Source organism: Petaurus breviceps, unplaced genomic scaffold (assembly GCF_028583685.1).
Source record: "Petaurus breviceps papuanus isolate PSGF00001 unplaced genomic scaffold, PetGlider_PUasm1.0 79, whole genome shotgun sequence".
Classification (NCBI taxonomy): Eukaryota; Metazoa; Chordata; class Mammalia; order Diprotodontia; family Petauridae; genus Petaurus; species Petaurus breviceps.
The window spans coordinates 33,007,488-33,028,587 of record NW_027186523.1 but is presented as its reverse complement, the minus strand read 5'-3'; the positions used below and the strand labels follow the sequence as shown (position 1 = coordinate 33,028,587).

Below are 21,100 nucleotides of genomic sequence, written 5' to 3'. Positions count from 1 at the left end.
AGTGAACCAGAAGGCTTGAAGGATGGTAAAAGTCTTAAAGATAGGCTTACTTCTTTTTATTTTATTTTTATTTTTCTAACTAAAAAGGGTTCTGGGCAGGAGGGATGAGAAAGGAAAAAGCCCTTCCCTTTGGCAATGAGATGAATATAAAAGACTCCCCTTGGATCATGCCTTTTGCACTTCAAAAAAACACTACTAGGTATGGCATCCCTTCCAATTTCAGCATTTACTAATTTTTGTGGTGGGTTTATATGGGTTTGGTGGCAAGCCAAATGGGGGTGGGGAGAGGCATTAACATCTAGCAATTCAGCTCCCCCCACCCTTCTCTCTTGATACTGCAGTCAGTGCTCCTGCCAGCCATCCTCTGTTAAAAACGTGTTTTATGAATTATTCCACTTCCCCACGGCTTCGTGTTCAGCTGCTCATTACCACCCCTTTCAATCACTGTTGCCAGCTCCTTTCCCTGAATGGGCTCCCCACCCCCACTCCCCACTTCAGTGACATTTGTCAGAACTGATATGATACTTAAAGGAAAATAAACACTAATAATCATAAACAAAAGCTCACCACCCTTCTCTCAAGAAAAACAAAAACAATAAACAGTAAATTTCAGTCCAAAGAAGAGTCATTGCTGAGTCCTACCTACATCCTCCACTAACCACACATTTCCCCTTCACCCTGGAATCACAAATCATTATTTCCAGGCAACACTTGAAGATGCCAATTCTACTTTCGTTTAATCTCATTTTAAAACTAGATCCAGACGAGGTTCTAGAGCTACCGAGCAGGGTGGGGTGGAGATGCTAGAAGAGATGAGAGGACTGGAAGGGAAGGAAGCAAGTGGACCCTGAGCAGGTTCTAGGTGTGTCCTCTCAGGTTGAGCCTCCGCGGGCAGTTTATCAGAACAAGTCTTGGCTAGAGCCGGTGAGGCGGTGAGGCTGTGAGGCTGGAAGGAAGGAAGAGCAACCAATACAGACAAAGAAAGAGGAGCGGGGCCTGAGTCTCCCAACCAGCTTTCTGCCCGTCTCCAGTGTATGCATGCATCCATTTCTCTTATCTCTTCCTTCCTCTTCGATCCCCTTTTCAGTTGAAAGAGATATGGGATTTTATGATCTCTTCTTTTGCCAAGACACCTGGGCAAAAATAAATAATCCAATCTAACGCTGTTTCTCTATCTCCCTGATCTTCTCCCCCCCCCTCCCGCCCCCGCATCCCCAATCAGCACGCACAGCCTCGCTTTCCAGCCCCTCCCTCCACCACTCCGCTCCTTCTTCTCCTGCAAACTCGGACCCCTGAACCCAGCAGAGCGTTCGTCCAGTTCCTCCCAAGTTGCCCGAAAGAGACTGAGAGAGGGAGGGAGGGAGGGAGGGACTGAAGAGGGAGGGAACGAGAGCCCGAGCGCTGGGAGGAAGCGAGGGCGGGCATAGCCGGGCCGGGGACACGTGTGGTGCAGGGGGGAGGACTCACTGCCCGGGGCTTTAAGAAGGTGTGGAGAGGAGGCGGGAGCTTTTCCCACTCCTGGACCTGGGTGTCCGCGCGGAGGCAGCCGAGGCGCAGCCGTCCGCTGACAGTCTTCCCCACCAACCCCACGAGCGACCGCAAACTTCGGATCCCAGTCGCCTTGTCCTGCTCCTCCTCCTCTTCCATCGGCAGCGCCTGAACTTTCCCGGAGGGGAGCTCGCCCCGGCCCCCCCCCCTCCCCCTTCCCTCTGCCCTGGCGCCTTCATCCCAGCATCTCCGTCCTCTCCCAAACTGAATGAGCTCCGCGCGGGGCCGGCGGCCACGGGAGCAGCAGCGGCAGCGGCAGCATGGAGCGGAGTTTCGCTAAGCGTTGGACTTTCCTCCTGGCGCTGTGGCTGGGGGCGATGCTGAGGGTGAGGGGGGCGGTGGGCTACTACCCCCGCTTCTCGCCCTTCTTTTTCCTATGCACCCACCACGGGGAGCTGGAAGGGGATGGGGAGCAGGGAGAAGTTCTCATTTCCCTGCACATTGCGGGAAACCCAAGCTACTATGTACCTGGACAAGAATACCATGGTAGGTACCTCAGCGTGCGCACGTTCACAGAGCCTGTGTTCTAGGACCAGCACCCCTTTTTCTTCCTGGTGATTGCCCGAATAGTTTTTGTTTGTTTGTTTTTAAAGAACAGCTGCCACCTTCCCGTTCCCTCCCCCAACTCCCAAAGCACACAGCTCATTCTGAGGAGAAAGAACAAAGTTAGTCGACAACAAAGTAGTGAACTGGGCATTAGTTGCAAAGAGGGAGAAAAACCAGAACAGCTCCTTATCTCCTCACCCTGCAGCTCTACTAAGCCAGCTGGTCCTCCACTCCGCAAGTCCGGTCATTCTGCCAGTTAGTGTAGCTGTTCTCTCCCTCCCCTCCCGGGGTTTCCCTGGCTTTTTGCCTCCCGGCTTGTTTAAATGGCCAGGAGCGTGTGGTTTGCTTCCCCTCAGTACTTAGCTTCCAGACCTTTGTTGTAGCTCCCATCCACCCAGGAAACGTCTCCCTTGGTAGCCGTAGGGATAGGCTGCTGACATGGCCTTTTAATGTTTTACATAGAGTAGGGCTGACAGGCTGAACCATGTCAGTTTGCATATGCCCGGCGCTGCAAGCTTCTCTGCAAAGTTCCTGCTGTGAACTAGCCAGGGGTCCGTCATATTTCCCTTTCGCTATCAACCAACCCTAATTCATACAATCTGACTGCCTCCCAGAGCTGCTTAGTGATATTGTGTTTCTCTGACAATGCTCTTTTATTCTTTTCTCGAGCAAAAAAATTTTTTTTCCAGTTTCAGAAATAAAAGATTGATTTTTTAAAACCAATTCTTCTGATGTTTCCTATATTGTTTTTAGGCTAATCCATTAATGACATTGCTTGTAATGTATCTATACAGTTCCAAGACCAGGTGGGAGTTTAAGTACTTTATGATATAAATTTTCCATTTTAAGTGTAATAAATTTTTTGTGCACTCTAATCACAGTTATGTGTCATAGTACTAAATAACATTTAGGTATAATGCTTATAATTATTAAAACTGTCTTTCTAATGCATTAAGCCCTCGGATTCAGTAAAATGAAAAAGTAATAACATTGCCCTTTTTTTCTGTACTCCTGCTGAGACTTTTGAATATTTCACTCCCATAGAGCCTGCAAGTAGTTGACAGACTCTATTATATTGATTTAATTATGATTTTTAACGATATGAAAATACTGGTGCCCAATCTGATTGAAACTGTTTTCTGATAAGGCCTCTTTATACTTTCAGTTTCTAATATCACTTTGATGTCTGGAATGTCAGGATAATAAACTACAGGCGATGTCATGTGGGATAGATATGCAAATAAACAAAGAAAAATTATTAAAATCCTTGGGAGTTTTCCTTTAGAAAACACCCTTCCTTTCAACTTTACAATGACAAGTGTAAAGAAAAGGCTTTTAAAAATACTTAAAACAATGCTTTGACAACTTCTCTGGGGTACAGTTGGTAGCTTTCTCTATGAAGCTCAGTGCTTCTTTGGTAGAATTTCAGACTTTTGAGAATTCATTTTCCTTTATGGAGACTGTTCATTGACAAATATGTAATCCAATTGCTATGTGGTTCTATCCAGAGGTCACCAATTACTTTAACTGGACTTTAATTGGATCAACCAATAGCACTGTGAAGGAAGGAGTGATTGACTTTTGCCCAGACCCTTAGAGGTGTTTGCTTATAACATCTGAAGGTGATGGTGTCAAGTCAGATATAACCACAGCTTGGCTAAAAGGTAGATTTATCTTGCTGTCTGTAATAGAAAAGATCTGGGTTTGATTCCCAACAATAAATTTAAAAATGAACTAGTATAATGGGAAATTAAATTGTTATCCTGGAAAAAAAAAGACGAATTGGCATACTTGTTGAAGGGACTAAGGTCTTTGGCACCATGTAAAATCTCTGTTTCCACTTCTTGCTTTAACAAGAATGTGAATGAGCAAAACCATAGTATTTGATAAATGTTATCATGACTGCCTTATACGATGCAGCAGACTGATTTTCAATGCCTCATACCATTGATATTTTCCCTCAGTTCTCCTTTTCTTTCTTTCTTTGGGGTTAGAGCTTTTGGAAGTATGGAGCCTGGCACATAGAGAACCTAATGAAAATATTATCTGCCTCTCTCTTATAATGCCAGTTTAGCCAATTTCAGGTCAAGGCTGATACCCTTGATACCCTGTGTGAAATGGAGCTAAGCACAGGAAAAGGGTTAGAATGGAGTTGAATACTTGAAGTTTGACATTTTGGAACACAGCTGAATTTACACACAACCTTATTGCTGGGAAATTCTCTCAATTGGTTTAATTTCCAATCACCTAATTAAGGTCATTTTATTATGAAGGATTGCAAAATATTGAATTGGTGTAGATGGAGTTTGAGAACAGCTTATCATTTGAATTGTATTTAGAAAAATATGGTTTTCTTTTAGGATTTTGGAACTGATTACTAATAAGTCTAATAAGTCAACTTATTTTCTAAGTCATTAAAAATGATGTATACATGAAAGAAATTTGAAAAAGAGGCAACAGGTATATTTTTGTTCCCCAAACAATTGAATCATATGATAGCTAATAGAGGGTAGCCACACCCTCTCCCAACCAAAGTCCTCTTGAAGTCTAGAGGCTGTTTTCTAAATTTTCACATTGACCTATTTCTAAATGTATAAAACTTTTAAAATGTAGCATTTGTAATGGGGAAAACTACCTTTGGATGACTAGTTAAGGCTAAGCCGAAGTTATTTAACTAAAAAAGGAGGTGGAGTAAAGGTGATGTGGTCCAGACTTGCTCTTTCAAAGATCTTTATGATAGTGGTACCAAAATCCACCTCTTGAAACCTATGGCATATGATGTATCTAAGGGTTTTAAAAGGAAGAAAAATAGCCATGAGAAAATACATTGAAGTTCATGACTCATTGAGGCTTATAGTATTGATTTTGAAAATCTTATTAAATTATTTTTTTTATCAAAGGATAAAGGAGACTTGAGCACCTGGAGAAATTTTAGGACTCCAAAATTTTAAACCCTACCTATCTCTTCCCAGCACTTGTACCTCACCGACTAATAATGAATGTAGCTATGAAGAGTTTCATTGAGCTCTGTTTCTCATTTCAGGGATATCAGTATTTCCTCTCAATCTATCTATACCAAATCCACTACTTTATCTCTTGTCACATTAATGTGACAATATATGACAATATGTAGGACCATACATCAGAGCTAGAATGGGTCTTAATGATCATCTAGTTCAACCCTATTTTGCAGGTGAAGAAAATTAAGCTTAGATTGGGTAAGTGACTTGCATAAAATCACATACATACTAAGTGACAGAGATAGAAATGGTTGGAACCCATGTCTTCTGATTCCCAATCTAGCATTCCTTTTTGCAGCCCTATACTGCATTTTTGTTAGTATTTTTGTTGTACTTGTTTTTCTGGACCTGTGGTTTTATCTGTGTAGGGAGAACCCAGTGGGGAAACTCCCTCTATCAATGCAGGCCAGTAACTGCTCTCAAATTTAGAGGCTTTGAGTTGTCTGGTCACCCAGAAATCTTACATTGCTTCCCCGGGGTCATACAACCAATGTGTATCAGAAGCGGGGCTTGCTCTCATCTTCATGAATCTGACAGCAGTTATCTATCCACTGAACCTTATTGCCTCTCTGCTAGTAGCTAAACGTAGAACATCTTCAGGAAGATTGTTCAGTAAATAGTATGTTGAGATAGAAGGGTTAAAAATATGATAAAAGCAACCATTCCAGAATACCCTTCTTGCCCCAATTCCATTAGCTTCCTTTTTTAAAAATGTCTCACACTGTTGCCATACATCCTTTACCACCTAGTCCCTTAACCCCAATCATCATGGCATTTTTATTGGTGATGAATGCAATAGGAAATAGAAGTCTGACTGCTGCCATTCCATGTAGTATTTATTTCATTTGTCTGTGTGAGGGACACACCTACACAAAATTGGTGAAGTAGATGAAGGTTGCTTTGTTGCTTCTAGCATGTTTTTATTTCTCTCCTGTCACACTCTCTGTCCCTCCATTTCCTTCTCATCCAAGCATGATCTAAGGAAAGGGCCTTCTAATAGAATTAATTTATACCTCAAGGTAAATTGAAATCAATTGCCTCTCCTATGGATTATTTATAGTTTAGAGTTTTATTTCGAACTCTTTGTTCTCTTTTAAAGAAATTTTAGATTGTTGAGTAAATGGGGATGGTATGTTGAGATTGTAGGAGATACCCTTGGCCCTTCTGAAATCATAAAAATGGGCAACTGCCTGCCCTGCCTACTCATAAATATGGCTTTACTCAGTAACTGTGATAAAAGAAGGACCAGGCACACAATATAGTAAGCATTTCATAAATGCCTGTTGAGATGAATTCAAAGAAAAAAAGACTGTTAGATGCTGAAGAGGTACTGATGAAAGATTCCACTTTGCATTTTTCAAATGACAGTTTTGTCTAATTTCCAAATACACTAAACCTTGTTGCAACACTCGTCTTAGAAGGCTTAACATGTTACAGTGAGAGAGATTCTGTATCTACCACTGTGTACATGGCAAACATATTTTGTTTTTTTTTTTCCCATAGTACAGCTTAATCCTGACAAAATCATATGCTTCGGATTAGTGTTGCACTGTATATGCTTAATGATACAACAATTGCCACAGTTATTTCCAAGGAAATTGTATTCCATTTTTAATCTAGTTATAAGGGTGACATGGGGTTGTGGACAGATGACTGATCTTGGAGAAAGGAAGACCTGTTTCGAGTTCTGCTCTGACACATACTAGCTGTGCAAGCATGAGTAAGTCACTTAATCTTTCTCAGTATCCCTTACAGTTGAGTTACTGATCTGTGGAGGGAAATTCCACACTGTGAGTTCTCTACACAGATAAAGGCGAAGGTTTGTGGAGAAGGAAGGGGACATTAACATATATGTATATGTATATGTGGGTTTATATATAATCTATATAATATTTTACATAGAGGAAAAGAAGATAAATTTCCCATCTCTAAAATGTCACTTAAACCAAAAGAGCGAGGAATTTAATGTTCTTCTCTGTTACCAGTTGTTATTTTCAGATATACAAATACTCTAGAATCAACTGGTTGCTAAGAGTTGGAGGCAAAAGTAATGCTAGATAGAGAGCTTTTAAAATACAGTAGTGTTAAATATCATTGGTCTAATTTCTAAAGATGTATGCTTGGAACTTCATTTTTTTCTGATGGAAAGACATAGTTATTTAAGCTAGAATAATATGCAATTAATAAATTAACCCTCATATTGATCAGGTCATGGATTAATTAATTCATTATATGACTGCAACATATCCAATTTCTGAAAACAGCACATTTAAACTTCCTAAATAATTTATCAAATAAATTCTGCAAATGACCTGCAGCTCCATTTTAATAGTATGTGACTATGAAAGATGAATACTTTTTAGGAATTTTATTCTATTTGCTACATTTTTCATCTTCTTGACAGTTTTTTCAAATATCCTTAACTGATTTTCTCCAAGCTCATCACTTAAATGATATAAATATTACATTGTATAATTTATATTCTCCTTGTGATTTACAATTCCAGTTGCAAACTGGTTAATCATATCTTCAGAATCATAATATGAAACTGCCTTTAAATGGAAATTCTTTCATTAGTTATGGCAGTAGTTTATTAGAAATCATTCCTTTTGTCAGTTCTCCACCAATTTTGTGAAACTTTATCTCATTCTAGAGTTTTTACTACTTAATTTTTGTATCCTTTTTAAATATAGAGAAACAAAAAAGAAATATTGTTGTAGCAACATTTAAAGTTTTCTGACAAATAGAGTTATTTGGAATCTATCTTGAATTCCTTTTGCTAATTATAAAGCTGAAAGTTTTGCAACAAATATTTTCAACTCAATTTTTGTCTGATTTTTCCTCAAATTTTATTCAAAAGTAAATATTTCCCTTACAAAAAAAATTTTTGATGTTGATCAACCTTCATAAATTTTCTAAATGCTTCCAGAAAACTTATACCTGATAACATTGTCAGTTCTTGGTAGTAATTTTTTCCTTGGATGTGTTGCATATTATGTTAGAATTGATCTTTTGTGCAAAGCTATTTTTTATTACCTATTCTTAAGTCTTCAAATACAATCTAAGAACTGAGCACTTTACTTTAAATTTCTACAATTGTAAATAAAATCAATAATACCTTAAATATTTCTTGTTAAATAAAATGGTTTCTACTTTTTAATTCCTTGGTATAATACCATCACATAATATTATGCATATATTTATATAAATATAAAGTGTGTGTACATATAAGTACTTATAGGTATAGATAGACAAATATATAGGGTAGACAGATGATGAGATCACTATTTTTAAAAGATCAAAGGATTGAAGAAGTAGAAATTATACATATATATTTATATCCCAAAATATGTGTACGTATTCTTTATTCATTTCCACATCTTTTATTTCAGCAGTTTAGGAACTGCTGCTGTAGAATTTTTGTCCACTGATTCAGATAGGCAGCTGATCTATAACTTATAGTCTTAAGGTATTACCTTGGCTGTTGAGAGGTAAAATTAGTCATTCATTATCATACAGTTAGTATGTTTCAGGAGCAACACTTGAATCCAGGACATACATACATACACACATATACATACACATATATTTTAAAATACTACAGTCAAATATAACAGAAAAATTTATTAATTCCCTATCTGAGAGTTAAAAAAGGAAGAGAGATTGCATGGGCATGGAAGATTTTCTTGATATATTTAGAATGTCTATAATGGACTGAATCTCAACTACACTAAAACAAACAAGTGAAAAGTCAGGGGAAAAAGCTTGATAGATTATCCACATTTTCAAAAATTTATGAAGCACCAGGGTGAGTATTATCTTATTGTACAAATAATATATTCAACAAATTGTAATTGAGTTTTTAACTCAGTGTAGATGGTCAAATCACTAGCTTGCCAAGTGTATGAGTCCACCTTGGCTCTTAGCAAATAGTCTATGAGTTGTTGATAATTCATTAGGTGATAGTATAATAGATGCAAGGCTAGAAGGGAAGTCAGAGGCATGAGTAAACAAGCTTGGAGAAATTAAGTGATTTGCCCATGGTGTTCTTAGTGATAGCAACAGTGTGCAAGGCAGAGAATAGTTTCCACTTTTGTGTGTTACTGGCCTGTCTAATTAGAGCAGATCTTCTGAAGACTTGACAAAAACAATTACAGAGCTATGCAAAGTGGTGAGCTCTGCTATTCCCAAAGTTATTTTTAGTAACCTTTTTTGGGTCCATTTCCCATTATTTATTATTTCCACTATGATCCAAGTAGAATACAAATCTGGATTTCTCTCTCTCTCTCTTTTTTTTTTTTGGCAGAGGGAGGTTGGGCAAAAGTACTAGTGGTGATAAGAAAAGACTCAAAACAATGAAATAAGTGATTCCAAATACTGCCTTTATGCCTCATAGTATAATGGAAACAATCTCTCAAAGTCACTGAGTCACTAAACATTTATTATAAGTATACCAGATAGAGGGCTAGGTGTTGGACAGAGGAAAAGTAATCAGATAGTTTTAAAATATAAAACAGAAGTTCTTTGTGTATGTCCTGGACCTTCTTGGTAGTCTGATGAAGCCTGTGGATGGCCAAGTTTATTAAAGGAGAGGACAAAAGCAGTTTAGCAATTTGCCTCTAGCTGAGGCATTCACTTTAACACCTACTTACTCATTCTGTGATTCCTCTCCCACATTTTCCTATTGTTGCCCTCTTCCCTTCTCCTTTTTTCTCCCTCCTACATGTCTCTCTTTTCCTCCATTTACACCTTCCCTCACCCTTATCATTCCAATGTTGGACATTTCCCCTTCATATTTTCCTCTTTTATCCTTTATTTACCTTTTCCTTTCCTTCCTCTGCCACCTTTTCATTTCTCCCCTCCTTGTGTGTATCATTGCTTTTTCTTTCTTCTCTCTTCATTTTTCTTTGCCATTCCAGCTTTCTCTTATCTCCATCTCATCCCTTTGTTATTTCTCCCTTTCCTTTCTCCTCCTTTCTCTGGCTTCACTTCAAACATCATGCTTTCAATTTCACTCTTTTAAAAATTATTTGACTTCTATGTATCCTCTATTTCCCTCCCTTCCCCTTGAAAAAAATTCCACATTCATGGACTAGATAATCTTTTGGTGTTTGCGTAATGTCTTTGGTTTGAATTTACTAGTAATATCATGTTTGCCTTCTTTAAAAGAGTTTTAAATTTTTGTTGATACCTTTTATTTTTATGTCATCTTCATTTTCTAATATCTTTTTTGGAGACAGCAGATGGTAGAGTGGATAGAACACTGCTCCTGGAATCAAGAAGACCTGAGTTCAGATGCAGCCTCAGACATTTACTAGCTGTATAGCCTTGAGCAAGTCACTTCTGTTTTCTCAGTTTCCTCAACTGTAAAATGGGAGTAATAACAATACTAGCACCTACACACAGAGTTGTTGTGATGATTGAATGAGGTAATATCTGTAAAAGCATTTAACAGTGTCTGGCACATACTAGGCACTACATAAATGCCAGTTCCCCTCCCCTCCATGAGCCAACCAACATAATAAAAAAGTTTAAAAAAGAAAGAGAAAAAAGTGCAGCAAAATTAATCAACACATCAACCAATCAATACACCAACTAGTTCTTCTGTGACTTCTAAAACAGTATTATTTGCAGAAACCTTAAAACTTTTCTCAGGGTGCAGAAATATGCTTCCTTGGGGTCAGCTAGGTGACACAGTGAATAGAGCACTGGTCCTGGAGTCAGGAGGACCTGAGTTCAGATTGGGCCTCAGACACTTGACACACTTAATAGCCGTATGACTTTGGGCAAGTCACTTAACCCCAATTGCCCTCCAAAAAGCAAAAAAAAAAATGCTTCCTTTTGAGCATTATTTTCATTGCTATTATTATTATTTCTTTTGCATGATGTTTTCTTTAAATAAAGATTTGTATGTATTTATATCTATATATGTTTGTGTGTTGAGTAGCACACCTGTCTACATATCTATATATGGTAATGGGATCTTTCAAGAGTAGGAAACTGCCAAGATGCAGAGACTGTAGCAGGAGAAATCACATGATGTAGGGGGAGGAGCATCAGGATGGGAACCAGGAGAGGTGGGTTCTAGTCCCAAGTCAATGACCAATTAACTCCACAGCTCACTTTGGGCAAATCTCTTCACACCTCTGGGCCTCCTCAGTTTTATTTGTAAACTGTGCAATTGGATTAGATAACCTCTAATATCCCTTGGATCTGAAGTACTCATATCTTTAGGACTGTAAAGCTCAGCTACAACTTTTCTCTAAAGAAAAGTCCATTTAGTCTGTTCCCTTCTTTCTAGGTACGGATTACAATTACATTTCTCCAAATAAATAGGGATAATTTATTTAGATAGCCATTTGCTTTTAACTCTATCAACATGTAGCACATTTTAAGAGGAACTCTGAATGGAATGTGCTGAAGTAGAGGAATCTGGCAATGTAAGATGAAAAACAGTATAATATGTACATATACACATGTTTGTGTGTATCTATATACATATATGAGATAATATATGTAAAGTGCTTAAACACAAATGATTGTTCAAGACAAAAAAAATCTGGCCCTCATAGACACATGACTCACTTATCCCTCAGATAGGATTGATTGTTTTACTAACTGACAATGTTATAAAAAATATTAATGGATTCCATCAAATTCCATCAAAAACCAAGCTCAGTTTTATTTTTTGCTCTATTGAATGGTTGTTTGACTGAGGCCTGATCTTTTAAAAACAGTCTGTTGAGATAACAGTTATCTGATGATGTGCTCGGATGTAGCTCTAGAAGGCCCCCATAGTAATAAATACTGATATGAGCTTAATAACTTTTCTCTAGTCTGTTATCATCATGTGTGTGTGTTCAGACCTCCAATGAGAACAATTGCTAAATATGAGGTGCTACTTATTTTCACTGAACTGTTCATCTTACAGGTTCATTCCTTAAAATTCCATTATAACAAATGAAAATCCTGTTGATGGGTTAAAATACCTGGATATAAAACAGAGACATAAATGTGAAATATGCCCAACTTTAACCTTATTTATTATATCTGGCTCAGGCCCTAGGACCAAGTCCAGATTTGACATTTCTCTTGCTGGCTATATAGTTAGCAAAGGAAACAGGCAGCTCAATTTTACCTCCAGGAACATGTAACCTTCCTTTAGTGATAAAGCCACATTTGTTAGGAGTGTTGAAATATCCTATGATCCCATTTCCAGTCTTTTTCATACTTCCTTTCTTTTCATAAACACTTCCTGCTTTCTCACCCTGCAAAATAACAGGTATACATCCAGCACTTGAGGTGAAAGAACATAAAGAAACTGTTCATTTTGGGCTTTTTTAGATAAAAGGGTACAATTCTGTTGTGTTTATCTAAAATATAACTCAAACACTGATTATAAATAATCAATAAGCATTAAAAATGAACATTACTAGAGGACATCAAGACAAAAACTTGAAAAAATGAAAGCTGTTTTTGAAATAGAAATTTAGGAATTTAGAAATTAAAATAAAAATTTAGAAATTGATTTCAAATGCAGAGAAATCTTGGATGTAATTTCAATAGGATAATATGTTGTTCTTTTTTATGAGCTTACACTTTTAGATAATTATAATTTATTTGGTAAATTATTTCCTCTGATATAGCATTAGACTAAAAAATCAGAATACCACCAAGATAAACCAAAAAATCAAGAATATTGTGAGAATTTTTAATCAATTATTTTTATTAAAAATAAAACTATTGGGAGTCATAGTGCTATAAGAAATCAAGGGGGAAACAATTCTTCCAAAGACATGTAATTTCTTTAAAGTGGGTACCTCCTCTAATAGTAGAGGTCACAATCCCTCCATGATTAGTTATCCTATTTACCTTAGAGAAGCCACTAAACATGGTGGGGGTCTTTCTCTATGTCTTTTAAGATTATGAACCTATCTGTACAGCACTCAGGCTGTTCACCTGTGTACCTTGTTTGCATTACATTCCAGGCACCATTTTTTTTGATCACACATCTGGAAAATTTCTTTTATAGCACTTCTTGCATTAAGGCCACCATTGTTAATAGGCTATTTACTTCCACCATATACCTCTGCATTGACCTTTGGGTCACTGACAATTTTTAAAACTTTCAGATTAGAGGCTTCCATGACCTGTAGCTTTATAAAATCTCTAGAAGAATATTTTTTTTCTTTCAAGAAAACTCAAGAAATCTTTTTAACCTCTATGAAGTTGTGCAAATGCACTTGAAACCATTCTCTCGTTCAATTCTGGGACCTACTTATATTTATATTTATAAAACATACATACTGATAAGAGTAACCCAATAAATCTATGTCCAATTATAAATCCCAGACTCACCAATAGGCATTCTTTATGAATTATTAGCCTGACCTCTTTGGGACTGGTGGTTAAGAGATTCTGTAATATTCTAGGACTTGATGCAATGGCCATAATTCAATATGTAAACAAAAGTATCTGGAGGATCTTAACATTTTAAAAGACCTTTTTTTTCATTTGGACTTTGCCCAGGACATACCCCATATTAGAAGTGAAAGCTTTTGACAAGCCTCTACCAAAATGCCTGTCTTGATATTAATGAGAGACGTGTTGAAACAAATATCTCCGTAGTTATATGCATCAAGGAATCTTGTATGACATTTACTTGTAATTTGAAGATAATTTGCTGGAGGGGAAACTTTAAGACTGCATTTTATTCTGCTGAATAAAATGATTTTTAGTGAGCAAAAAATAAGCATAGTGAGATTTTATATTCTTTGTAATTTTCAATCAGTTGTGTTATTTTAAAGTTATATGCCCACCTTTTCTTTTCTCATTATCATCAAGGATACCTTCAATATAAATAATTCTTATAAAGATCTTATAACGACAAGAAAGGAATTGTATGAATTTATAGTTATTGACATCCTATTGATTACTCTTGCTGTTTGATAGGGATGGGATGGGGATAGGGCTAGAGATAAGGACTAGACCTTTGATATCATTGGTACAGGGAAATCCTTGAAGAAGAAACTCTGTCAATACAGGTCAGAACCTTCTCTGAAACTTAGAGTCTCAGCTAACTAGAGCACTAAAAGTTAAGTGATTAACAGGATCATACAGCCAGTTTGTGACTGAAGCTGGAACTGAACCCAGGCCTTCCTAGCTCTGGGACCAGCTCTCAGAATTAAGTCACCATTCTCCTCTGTCAGCAGAGGTGCTACTCATTATTTGCCCCAATTCCTTGGTATTTTCCCATTTTCAAAGATCTTAAGAATTAATCCCTCAATCTCTAAAGTGTATCCTTTCTCAGATGGATAAATCTATGCTTACTCAGTCTGGTCCAGTAGCACTTTCAGCCTTCTGCAATGCCATTTCCACTTCCTCACATTATCACATCAAAAGAGTCTACTATCATTAATGAAGAAATAGTTTATTCTATGAAGGCTGATAGACCTTTTCCATTTTGGGGTGACAGGATGTTTGTCATTTTACCAGTTTCATCTTTAAATGATCATTCATTGATCTTGTTTAATTGATCCACGTGCTAAGATTTGTGCAGATTCCTTATTTTTTCTGTTCCTTAATGTGTTATGAGGCTAGTCTGGTATCAGTTTTCCTCCCCCTCATCCACATTCCACCCTCATCCAAAAGGTTTTATTGATAAATTTTCTTTTTATGTTACCTTCATTTTTATATATGTACTTTTCCCCTTCCTCTACCCAAAGAGCCATTCCCTTTAACAAGGAAGGCAGAAAACCAACAGTTCAGTGAAACTTAACCAACCCATCCACTGAGTCACAGTCTCTATTGCATCATGTAGGGTCAATTTTTATGTCTTCTGTGCTTTTCTGTATTTGTCATCCTCACATTTTCTTAAAGAACTGTAATATTCCGTGGTATTCATGTCCTATACTTTTTTTTAACAGCTATTTCCCTATTGATGGGTATCAATTTTTTCCCCATTTTTTTGCTACTGTAAAAAGTGCTACTATAAATATTTGGTGTATTAAGAGGACCTTTCTGTCTTTGGTGTCCATGGGATATATCCTTAGCAGTGAGATCTTTAGGTCAGAGACTTTGGACATTTTAATGACCTTCTTAGCATATTCCCAATTTCTTTCCAGAGTTGTTCTGCCTTTTCACAGCACCAGAAATGTGTTAGTGTGCTGTATTTCCATAGCCCTTTCCATCCATCGGGTGTTGGAAATGAGTTTTTGTTACATACTAATTTTGTTCTTGGTTGTCTTGTTTCTTTATTAACCAAGAGGATAAAGGATTTGCTGGCTAATCTGGTTTCTGTACTCATGTTGCCTCCTTGTGGTGACTATGTTACATCAGTTAAATTTCCTTAGGAAATGGTGACAGTATTTGCCAATGTCTTTTCCTTTATCCATTTTCCATTTCCCCATATTCTTATCTTTATCTTTTATTCTCATTTGGTGTTAATTTTAATTCTGTTCTAACAAATCAGTGTCTGACTGCATACTGGTAGGTGGTTCAGAAGTTTACCCCTTATATTAATAGTTGTCATTATTTATGACAATCTTGCACCTTCTAAATTTCTTTTTAAAGAAAGTCTTTGTGAGACTTCTGTGATGCTTTTATATACTCTATAAAGTTTTGGTCTTGTTCACTTTTTAAAATCCTGAAACATACTTTCTAATATTTCTCACCATTCTCTCAATATCATAATCTATATTGACTTAGTTTTGAGACTCTTATCTAGTACTTCATGAAATGTCTTTATTCCATACTTGGCACTTGGTATGCTTGTAAAAGTCCCAATTCTTTTTATGGTTATCTTTTTTCTTTTTGTTTATCATGAGCATTATCAAATGAGATGACCAAGTGTCCCATCAGATGATATGTTATGTTGCCTTTGGGCACATAATGAAACTAACTCTGCCATTGCTAAATTTTTTTTAATTTAATGTTAGCCTCTTAAACCATTATTCTATTTAGCGGCAACTTCCTTATACTTTCTGGCCTCAGTTATAGTGAGAATGTAAATTACAGGATGGTCTGATTATTCAAGTAATGTAGCTTTTTGTTGGTCTTTGGGAAAGAATTTGAAATTTTGAGTACCAACAGTTAAATTAAAATTTATAGGTTCTTTAAAAACTGTGTTTCTAAGGCCCTTTGGCCTCTTTTCTGCCACTCTACTACTATCACCATGGAAATGGAAGGGATCTGCACAGGACTGAGAGTTGTTTTGCATTTTTCTCTGCCTTATGGGTTCCCCTGGCCAATGAATTCAACATTTGGTAGTCAGCCTCCTGATAATGAGACTGTCCATACGTTGGTAGGCTGGTTCTCAGAGAACAGGGTATGCCACCAGGCCATACTTCAAGCATTGTAAACTCTTCCAGGTGTTGTGCTCTGGAGGCATAGCCCTTGAGAATTCAGGGCTACCTTCACGCTTGAAATGAAACACAGCAGTAGGACTTAAGTGGCAGGAATCATGCAATTTTAAAAATGTTTCATAATCATGTCATTTATAAGGAGATGGGCTGGCCGTGAAGTAAAACTACAATAACAGACACCCCGCATGTTATAATAGTGGTCACAAAATAGTAAAATGATAGAGTGTTGCTGTAGTTTGTGGCAAATTTTTATGAAGAATTTATTGGACAGCATCGGCAAGAATTATTCAGGGCAGGAAGGCATGGAGAGATTGTTCTTTGTGTGCTGGAAGGAGAATCTACACTGATGAGCTCCTTGATGCAAAGAGGTATTAAAGAAAGGTCCATTTATCTATAATATATTTTTAATCAAGAAATTCTTCCAAGTACCAATCAATCGTTTGATACAATTAATAATTGTAATAATTTGATACTCATTAATAATAATAATTATAACTAGCATTTATATAGCACTTTAAGGTCTGCAAAACATTTTACATGTAATACCTCATTTGATCCTCACAACAACCTTGTGAGTTAGGTGCTATTACTATCCCTGTTTTATAGATGAGGAAATTGAGGTTGAGAAAGGTTAAGTGACTTGCCTAGGATGGTTAGTTAATTAGATGTCATAACTAGGATTTGAATTCAGGTATTTTTTTGCCAACTTTGTCCAACATCTCAGTCTAAAGACTATTATATGGATCATAGTGCTCTCAGCTATTTTTCCCCATTTCTTATCAATGCCCTTCTAAAAAGAGTGGGGCAGCTAGTAGGTATAGTGAATAGAACACCGGTCCTGGAGTCAGGAAGACTCATCTTTCTGAGTTCAAATTTGGTCTGAGACACTTACTAGCTATGTAATCCTGGGCAAATCAGTTAACCCTATTTGCTTCAGTTCCTCATCTCTAAGAATGAGCTGGAAAAGGAAATGGCAAACCACTCCAGTATTTTGGCCAAGAAAACCCCAAACAGAGTCATGTAGAGTCAGACATGACTGAAAAATGACTGAACAATAACAAAAACTAAAAAAGGATAGTTAGACACTAGCACCTTTCCTCTGAAAGTGAAACTGTTTTAATATCATCTGCTTTGCATTTTCCAAACCACTTGGTACATTCATGATCATTACACAGATTAGTCCCTTATAAATGCCCTTTTTGCATTATTAATTACTAACTAAGATATTTGAAGGAAAAAATAAAAGTTTTGAAGGACAGGCAAGTTGATTTAAATGATTCACTAAGGATCCACTAAGGAATCCCAGTCCTCTCTGAAGCCATGAATTAGTTCACCATTCTTAAATATATCTAAAATATTCTGTGTGCCTTGTAGCAAACTTTTCAGGGAAAAATTTGTTCTTGGTTTCTTTCCAAGGGATATTATTCAATCATCACTTTCAGTTTTTTAGTTGTTGCCTTGAGATACTGATGTGTACAGTGATGACACACCTTATGCTTCACCTCCTTTGTATTTCCATAGGAAGAAAGAATACACTTTCAGTTAGATTTAATCTCTCCAAACACAATCAGCCAATGTTCCGCAAAATGGTAGGTGTGCAGTCTAGTTTGATTAAGAAAGCATAGAGCGTAGCCATTAAGCATCTAAGTCTTTATCTCACTGAGTTCTTCTTAAACAGAAATATACTATGAAATCTAAAAATGACTGCCCAATCTCCCAATATTTAACACCTCTCCCAAAATGATTTCATGATAATTTGGCCGAAATCCATTATGGTCTATGAAAAATAAAACATTTCTACTAATGTCTTATTTAAAACTAGTGTAAACATTAGAAAATGTTATGCTACACAATTTGAGTAGGAGACAAAAAGAAACTTTTGTTTTATCCTGTATGGCACCTACTTTCATTCTAGTTCATCTTCTCTGTAACACTGCTTGACTTGAATAATTACTGTCAGCTGTGGTACAAACATTTAACTCTGGGTAAGGAGGAGTTGGTTAGGCAGAAGTGAGTGCAGGTAGAAAGGAATATTTGTTTTCTTACTACAAATTCCATGTCTAGAAAGTGTTTGTTCATAGAATATTTTCCCATTCATTATGGGGAGGGCATGGAGATACCTTTGGAAATGCAAAGAAGAGAATGGATCATGTAGAGTTAAGCTCTTTTCCTATACATGCAGCTAATATTTAAGATTTCATCTACTTAATATTGTCTAGTTCCAGTAAAATTTTCACATAATCACAAAAATATAAGACTTGGAAGGGAACTCAGAGGCTATCTAGTCCAACCCATACAAGAATCCCCTTTATAATAATCTCAACAAATGGACATCCTGCTTTTACTTAAAGACCTCTATTGAAGGAAAATCTGCCACCTCCCATGGTATCCTATTTCACTTTAAATATCTCTTTCAGGAAGTTTTTTCCTTTTTAAAATATATATTTACTTTGAGTTTTCAAAATTCACTTTTATAAGATTTTGAGTTTTAAACTTTCTTCCCTTTCCCCCTCCCCAAGATGGCATGCAATCTGAAAGAGCCTATACGTGTGCAATCATATTAAACATATTTCCACATTTGTCATGTTGTAAAGAAGAATCAGAACCTAAGGAAAATACCTCATGAAAAAAAAATAAAGAGAAAAATAGTATGTTTCGATCTGCATTCAGACTCCATAGTTCTTTCTCTGGATGTGGATAGCATTTTTCATCATGAGTCTGTATGAATTGTCTCAGATCATTGCATTTCTGAGAAGAGCTAAGTCTGCAGAGTTGGTCATTGCACAATGTTGCTGTTATTGTGTATAATGTTCTCCTGGTTTTGCTCAAGGAAATTTTTTCTTGCTCCAAACCAAAATCAAGCAGAAAGTCTAATCTGTTTTTTCTGTGGAAAGATAGATATCATGTGCTCCATAGGTCTTCTTTCAACAGTAAACAAATATCCCCAGTATCTTCAACCAATTTTTATATTGTATGATCTTAACGCTCATAACCGTATCTGTATCTTACCAATATCCTTCCTAAAATGTAGGGTCTAGAACTAAAAATGATACTAGAGATGATCTGAACATGGAAGATTTATTATTCCCTTTGATTTGAATACTGTATCTTTCTTAACATAGTCTGAGTCCAATAACTTTTTTTTGGCTACCGTATTTTACATTCAATTAAAACTCATAGCTCTTTTCCAGGTAAATTGCTGCTTAACTCTGCCTTCCCCACATTATACTTATGGAAGTGTATTTTGAAATCAAGTGTAAATTTACATTCCTCCCTATTAAATGTCATCTTACTAAATTTGGCCCATCATTTAGCCTGTCAAGATATTTTTGAATCCTAAATCTGTCATCCAATGTGTTACCAATCCCTCTTAGATTTGAGTTATCTAAAAATTTAATAAGTATAACATGAATATCTTTTTCAAGTCATTCATAACAATTTTTAATAGCGCAGGGCCAAAGTACAGATTCCTGGGGCCCCCATTAAGTATCTCTTTCTAAGTTGACATTGAACAATTAGTGGATACTCTTTGAATTTGGACATTCAATTGATTCTCAGTGAGCTTAACTATGAATTCATCCCAACTATATCTCTCCATCTTGTCCAAGGGAATAGCATAAAATGCTTTGTTAAATGCTTTGACAAAAATTGCATAAATGATATCTACAGGATTTCTCTTTTATATTAGTTGAGTATTGCTGTCAAAAAAAGGAAATGGAGTTTGGTTTGGCATGACCAATTGATGAAATCATTCTATCTGCTTGCTCTTATCGATGTCCATTTTGATAATATTATCTATAATTTTATTAGGAATCAAAATCAAACTCACTGGCCTCTATGAGGCTCAGAGAAGCAAAATAATTTGCTCATGGTCACAAAGCTAGTGTCACATGAGAAGCTCAGAGCCAATTCTTTTTTGTCTCACATTCCAGTGCTCTTACCATTATAACATGTTGCCATATGTCAGAAAATGAAGCATATAAATGGTTTTTCTTGGGAATGTTTTTAAGTGAAACAAATATTTACAGTTAGAATTTCAGGATGGCTGTTGGAATTCCACCAAATTAAAGAGAATTCCTAATCATTTATTTTGAGTAAAGTAATGTCTTATTTAATTTGATTTAAAGTAACATTGGAAAAATTGATTCCAAGAAATGTTGTGATGAGTTCCATTTACAGTCACAAATCTGTACTGCTTTGAAAATATTGAAGAATGTACAGTGTTCTGTGCTGTGTCTTCATAAGGCATGCTAGATCCATAAATCTTCTTGGACTAAGTATATCACAGTGTATGTTGTAAAAAGTATATCTATATCGAAATATTCACATTTTTATGCATTTGTGTCAAATGTATAATTCTATTCTATAAATGTCACAGACTTGGATGCATGGTCCTGTGTGAGTTCCACAGGAGGGCATGTATATGGGGACATGGGATGATGGTGTGGGGTATGGGCTTGATAACAAGAATTCTTATTTTTCTTTTTGCTTTTTTGGAGGGCAATTGGTGTTAAGTGACTTGCCCAAGGTCACACGGCTAGTTGTTGTGTTAAGTGTCTGAGGCCAGATTTGAACTCAGGTCCTCCTGACTCCAGGGCCAGTGCTCTATTCACTGCACCACCT

General features: G+C 36.6%; 1 protein-coding gene across 2 annotated transcripts in view; it reads left to right on the top strand.

Annotated features, from left to right (window-relative positions):
- Window positions 1–1,466: 1,466 nt before the first annotated feature.
- Window positions 1,467–21,100, top strand: part of LOC138175901 (reelin-like) — a 566,655-nt gene continuing 547,021 nt past the window's right edge. For both annotated transcript variants that reach the window (XM_069106558.1, XM_069106557.1), the window contains exon 1: window positions 1,467–2,034. In XM_069106558.1, the coding sequence (XP_068962659.1) occupies window positions 1,809–2,034 (226 nt within the window). In that variant the 5' untranslated portion in view covers window positions 1,467–1,808. The remainder of the gene's footprint in view (window positions 2,035–21,100) is intronic.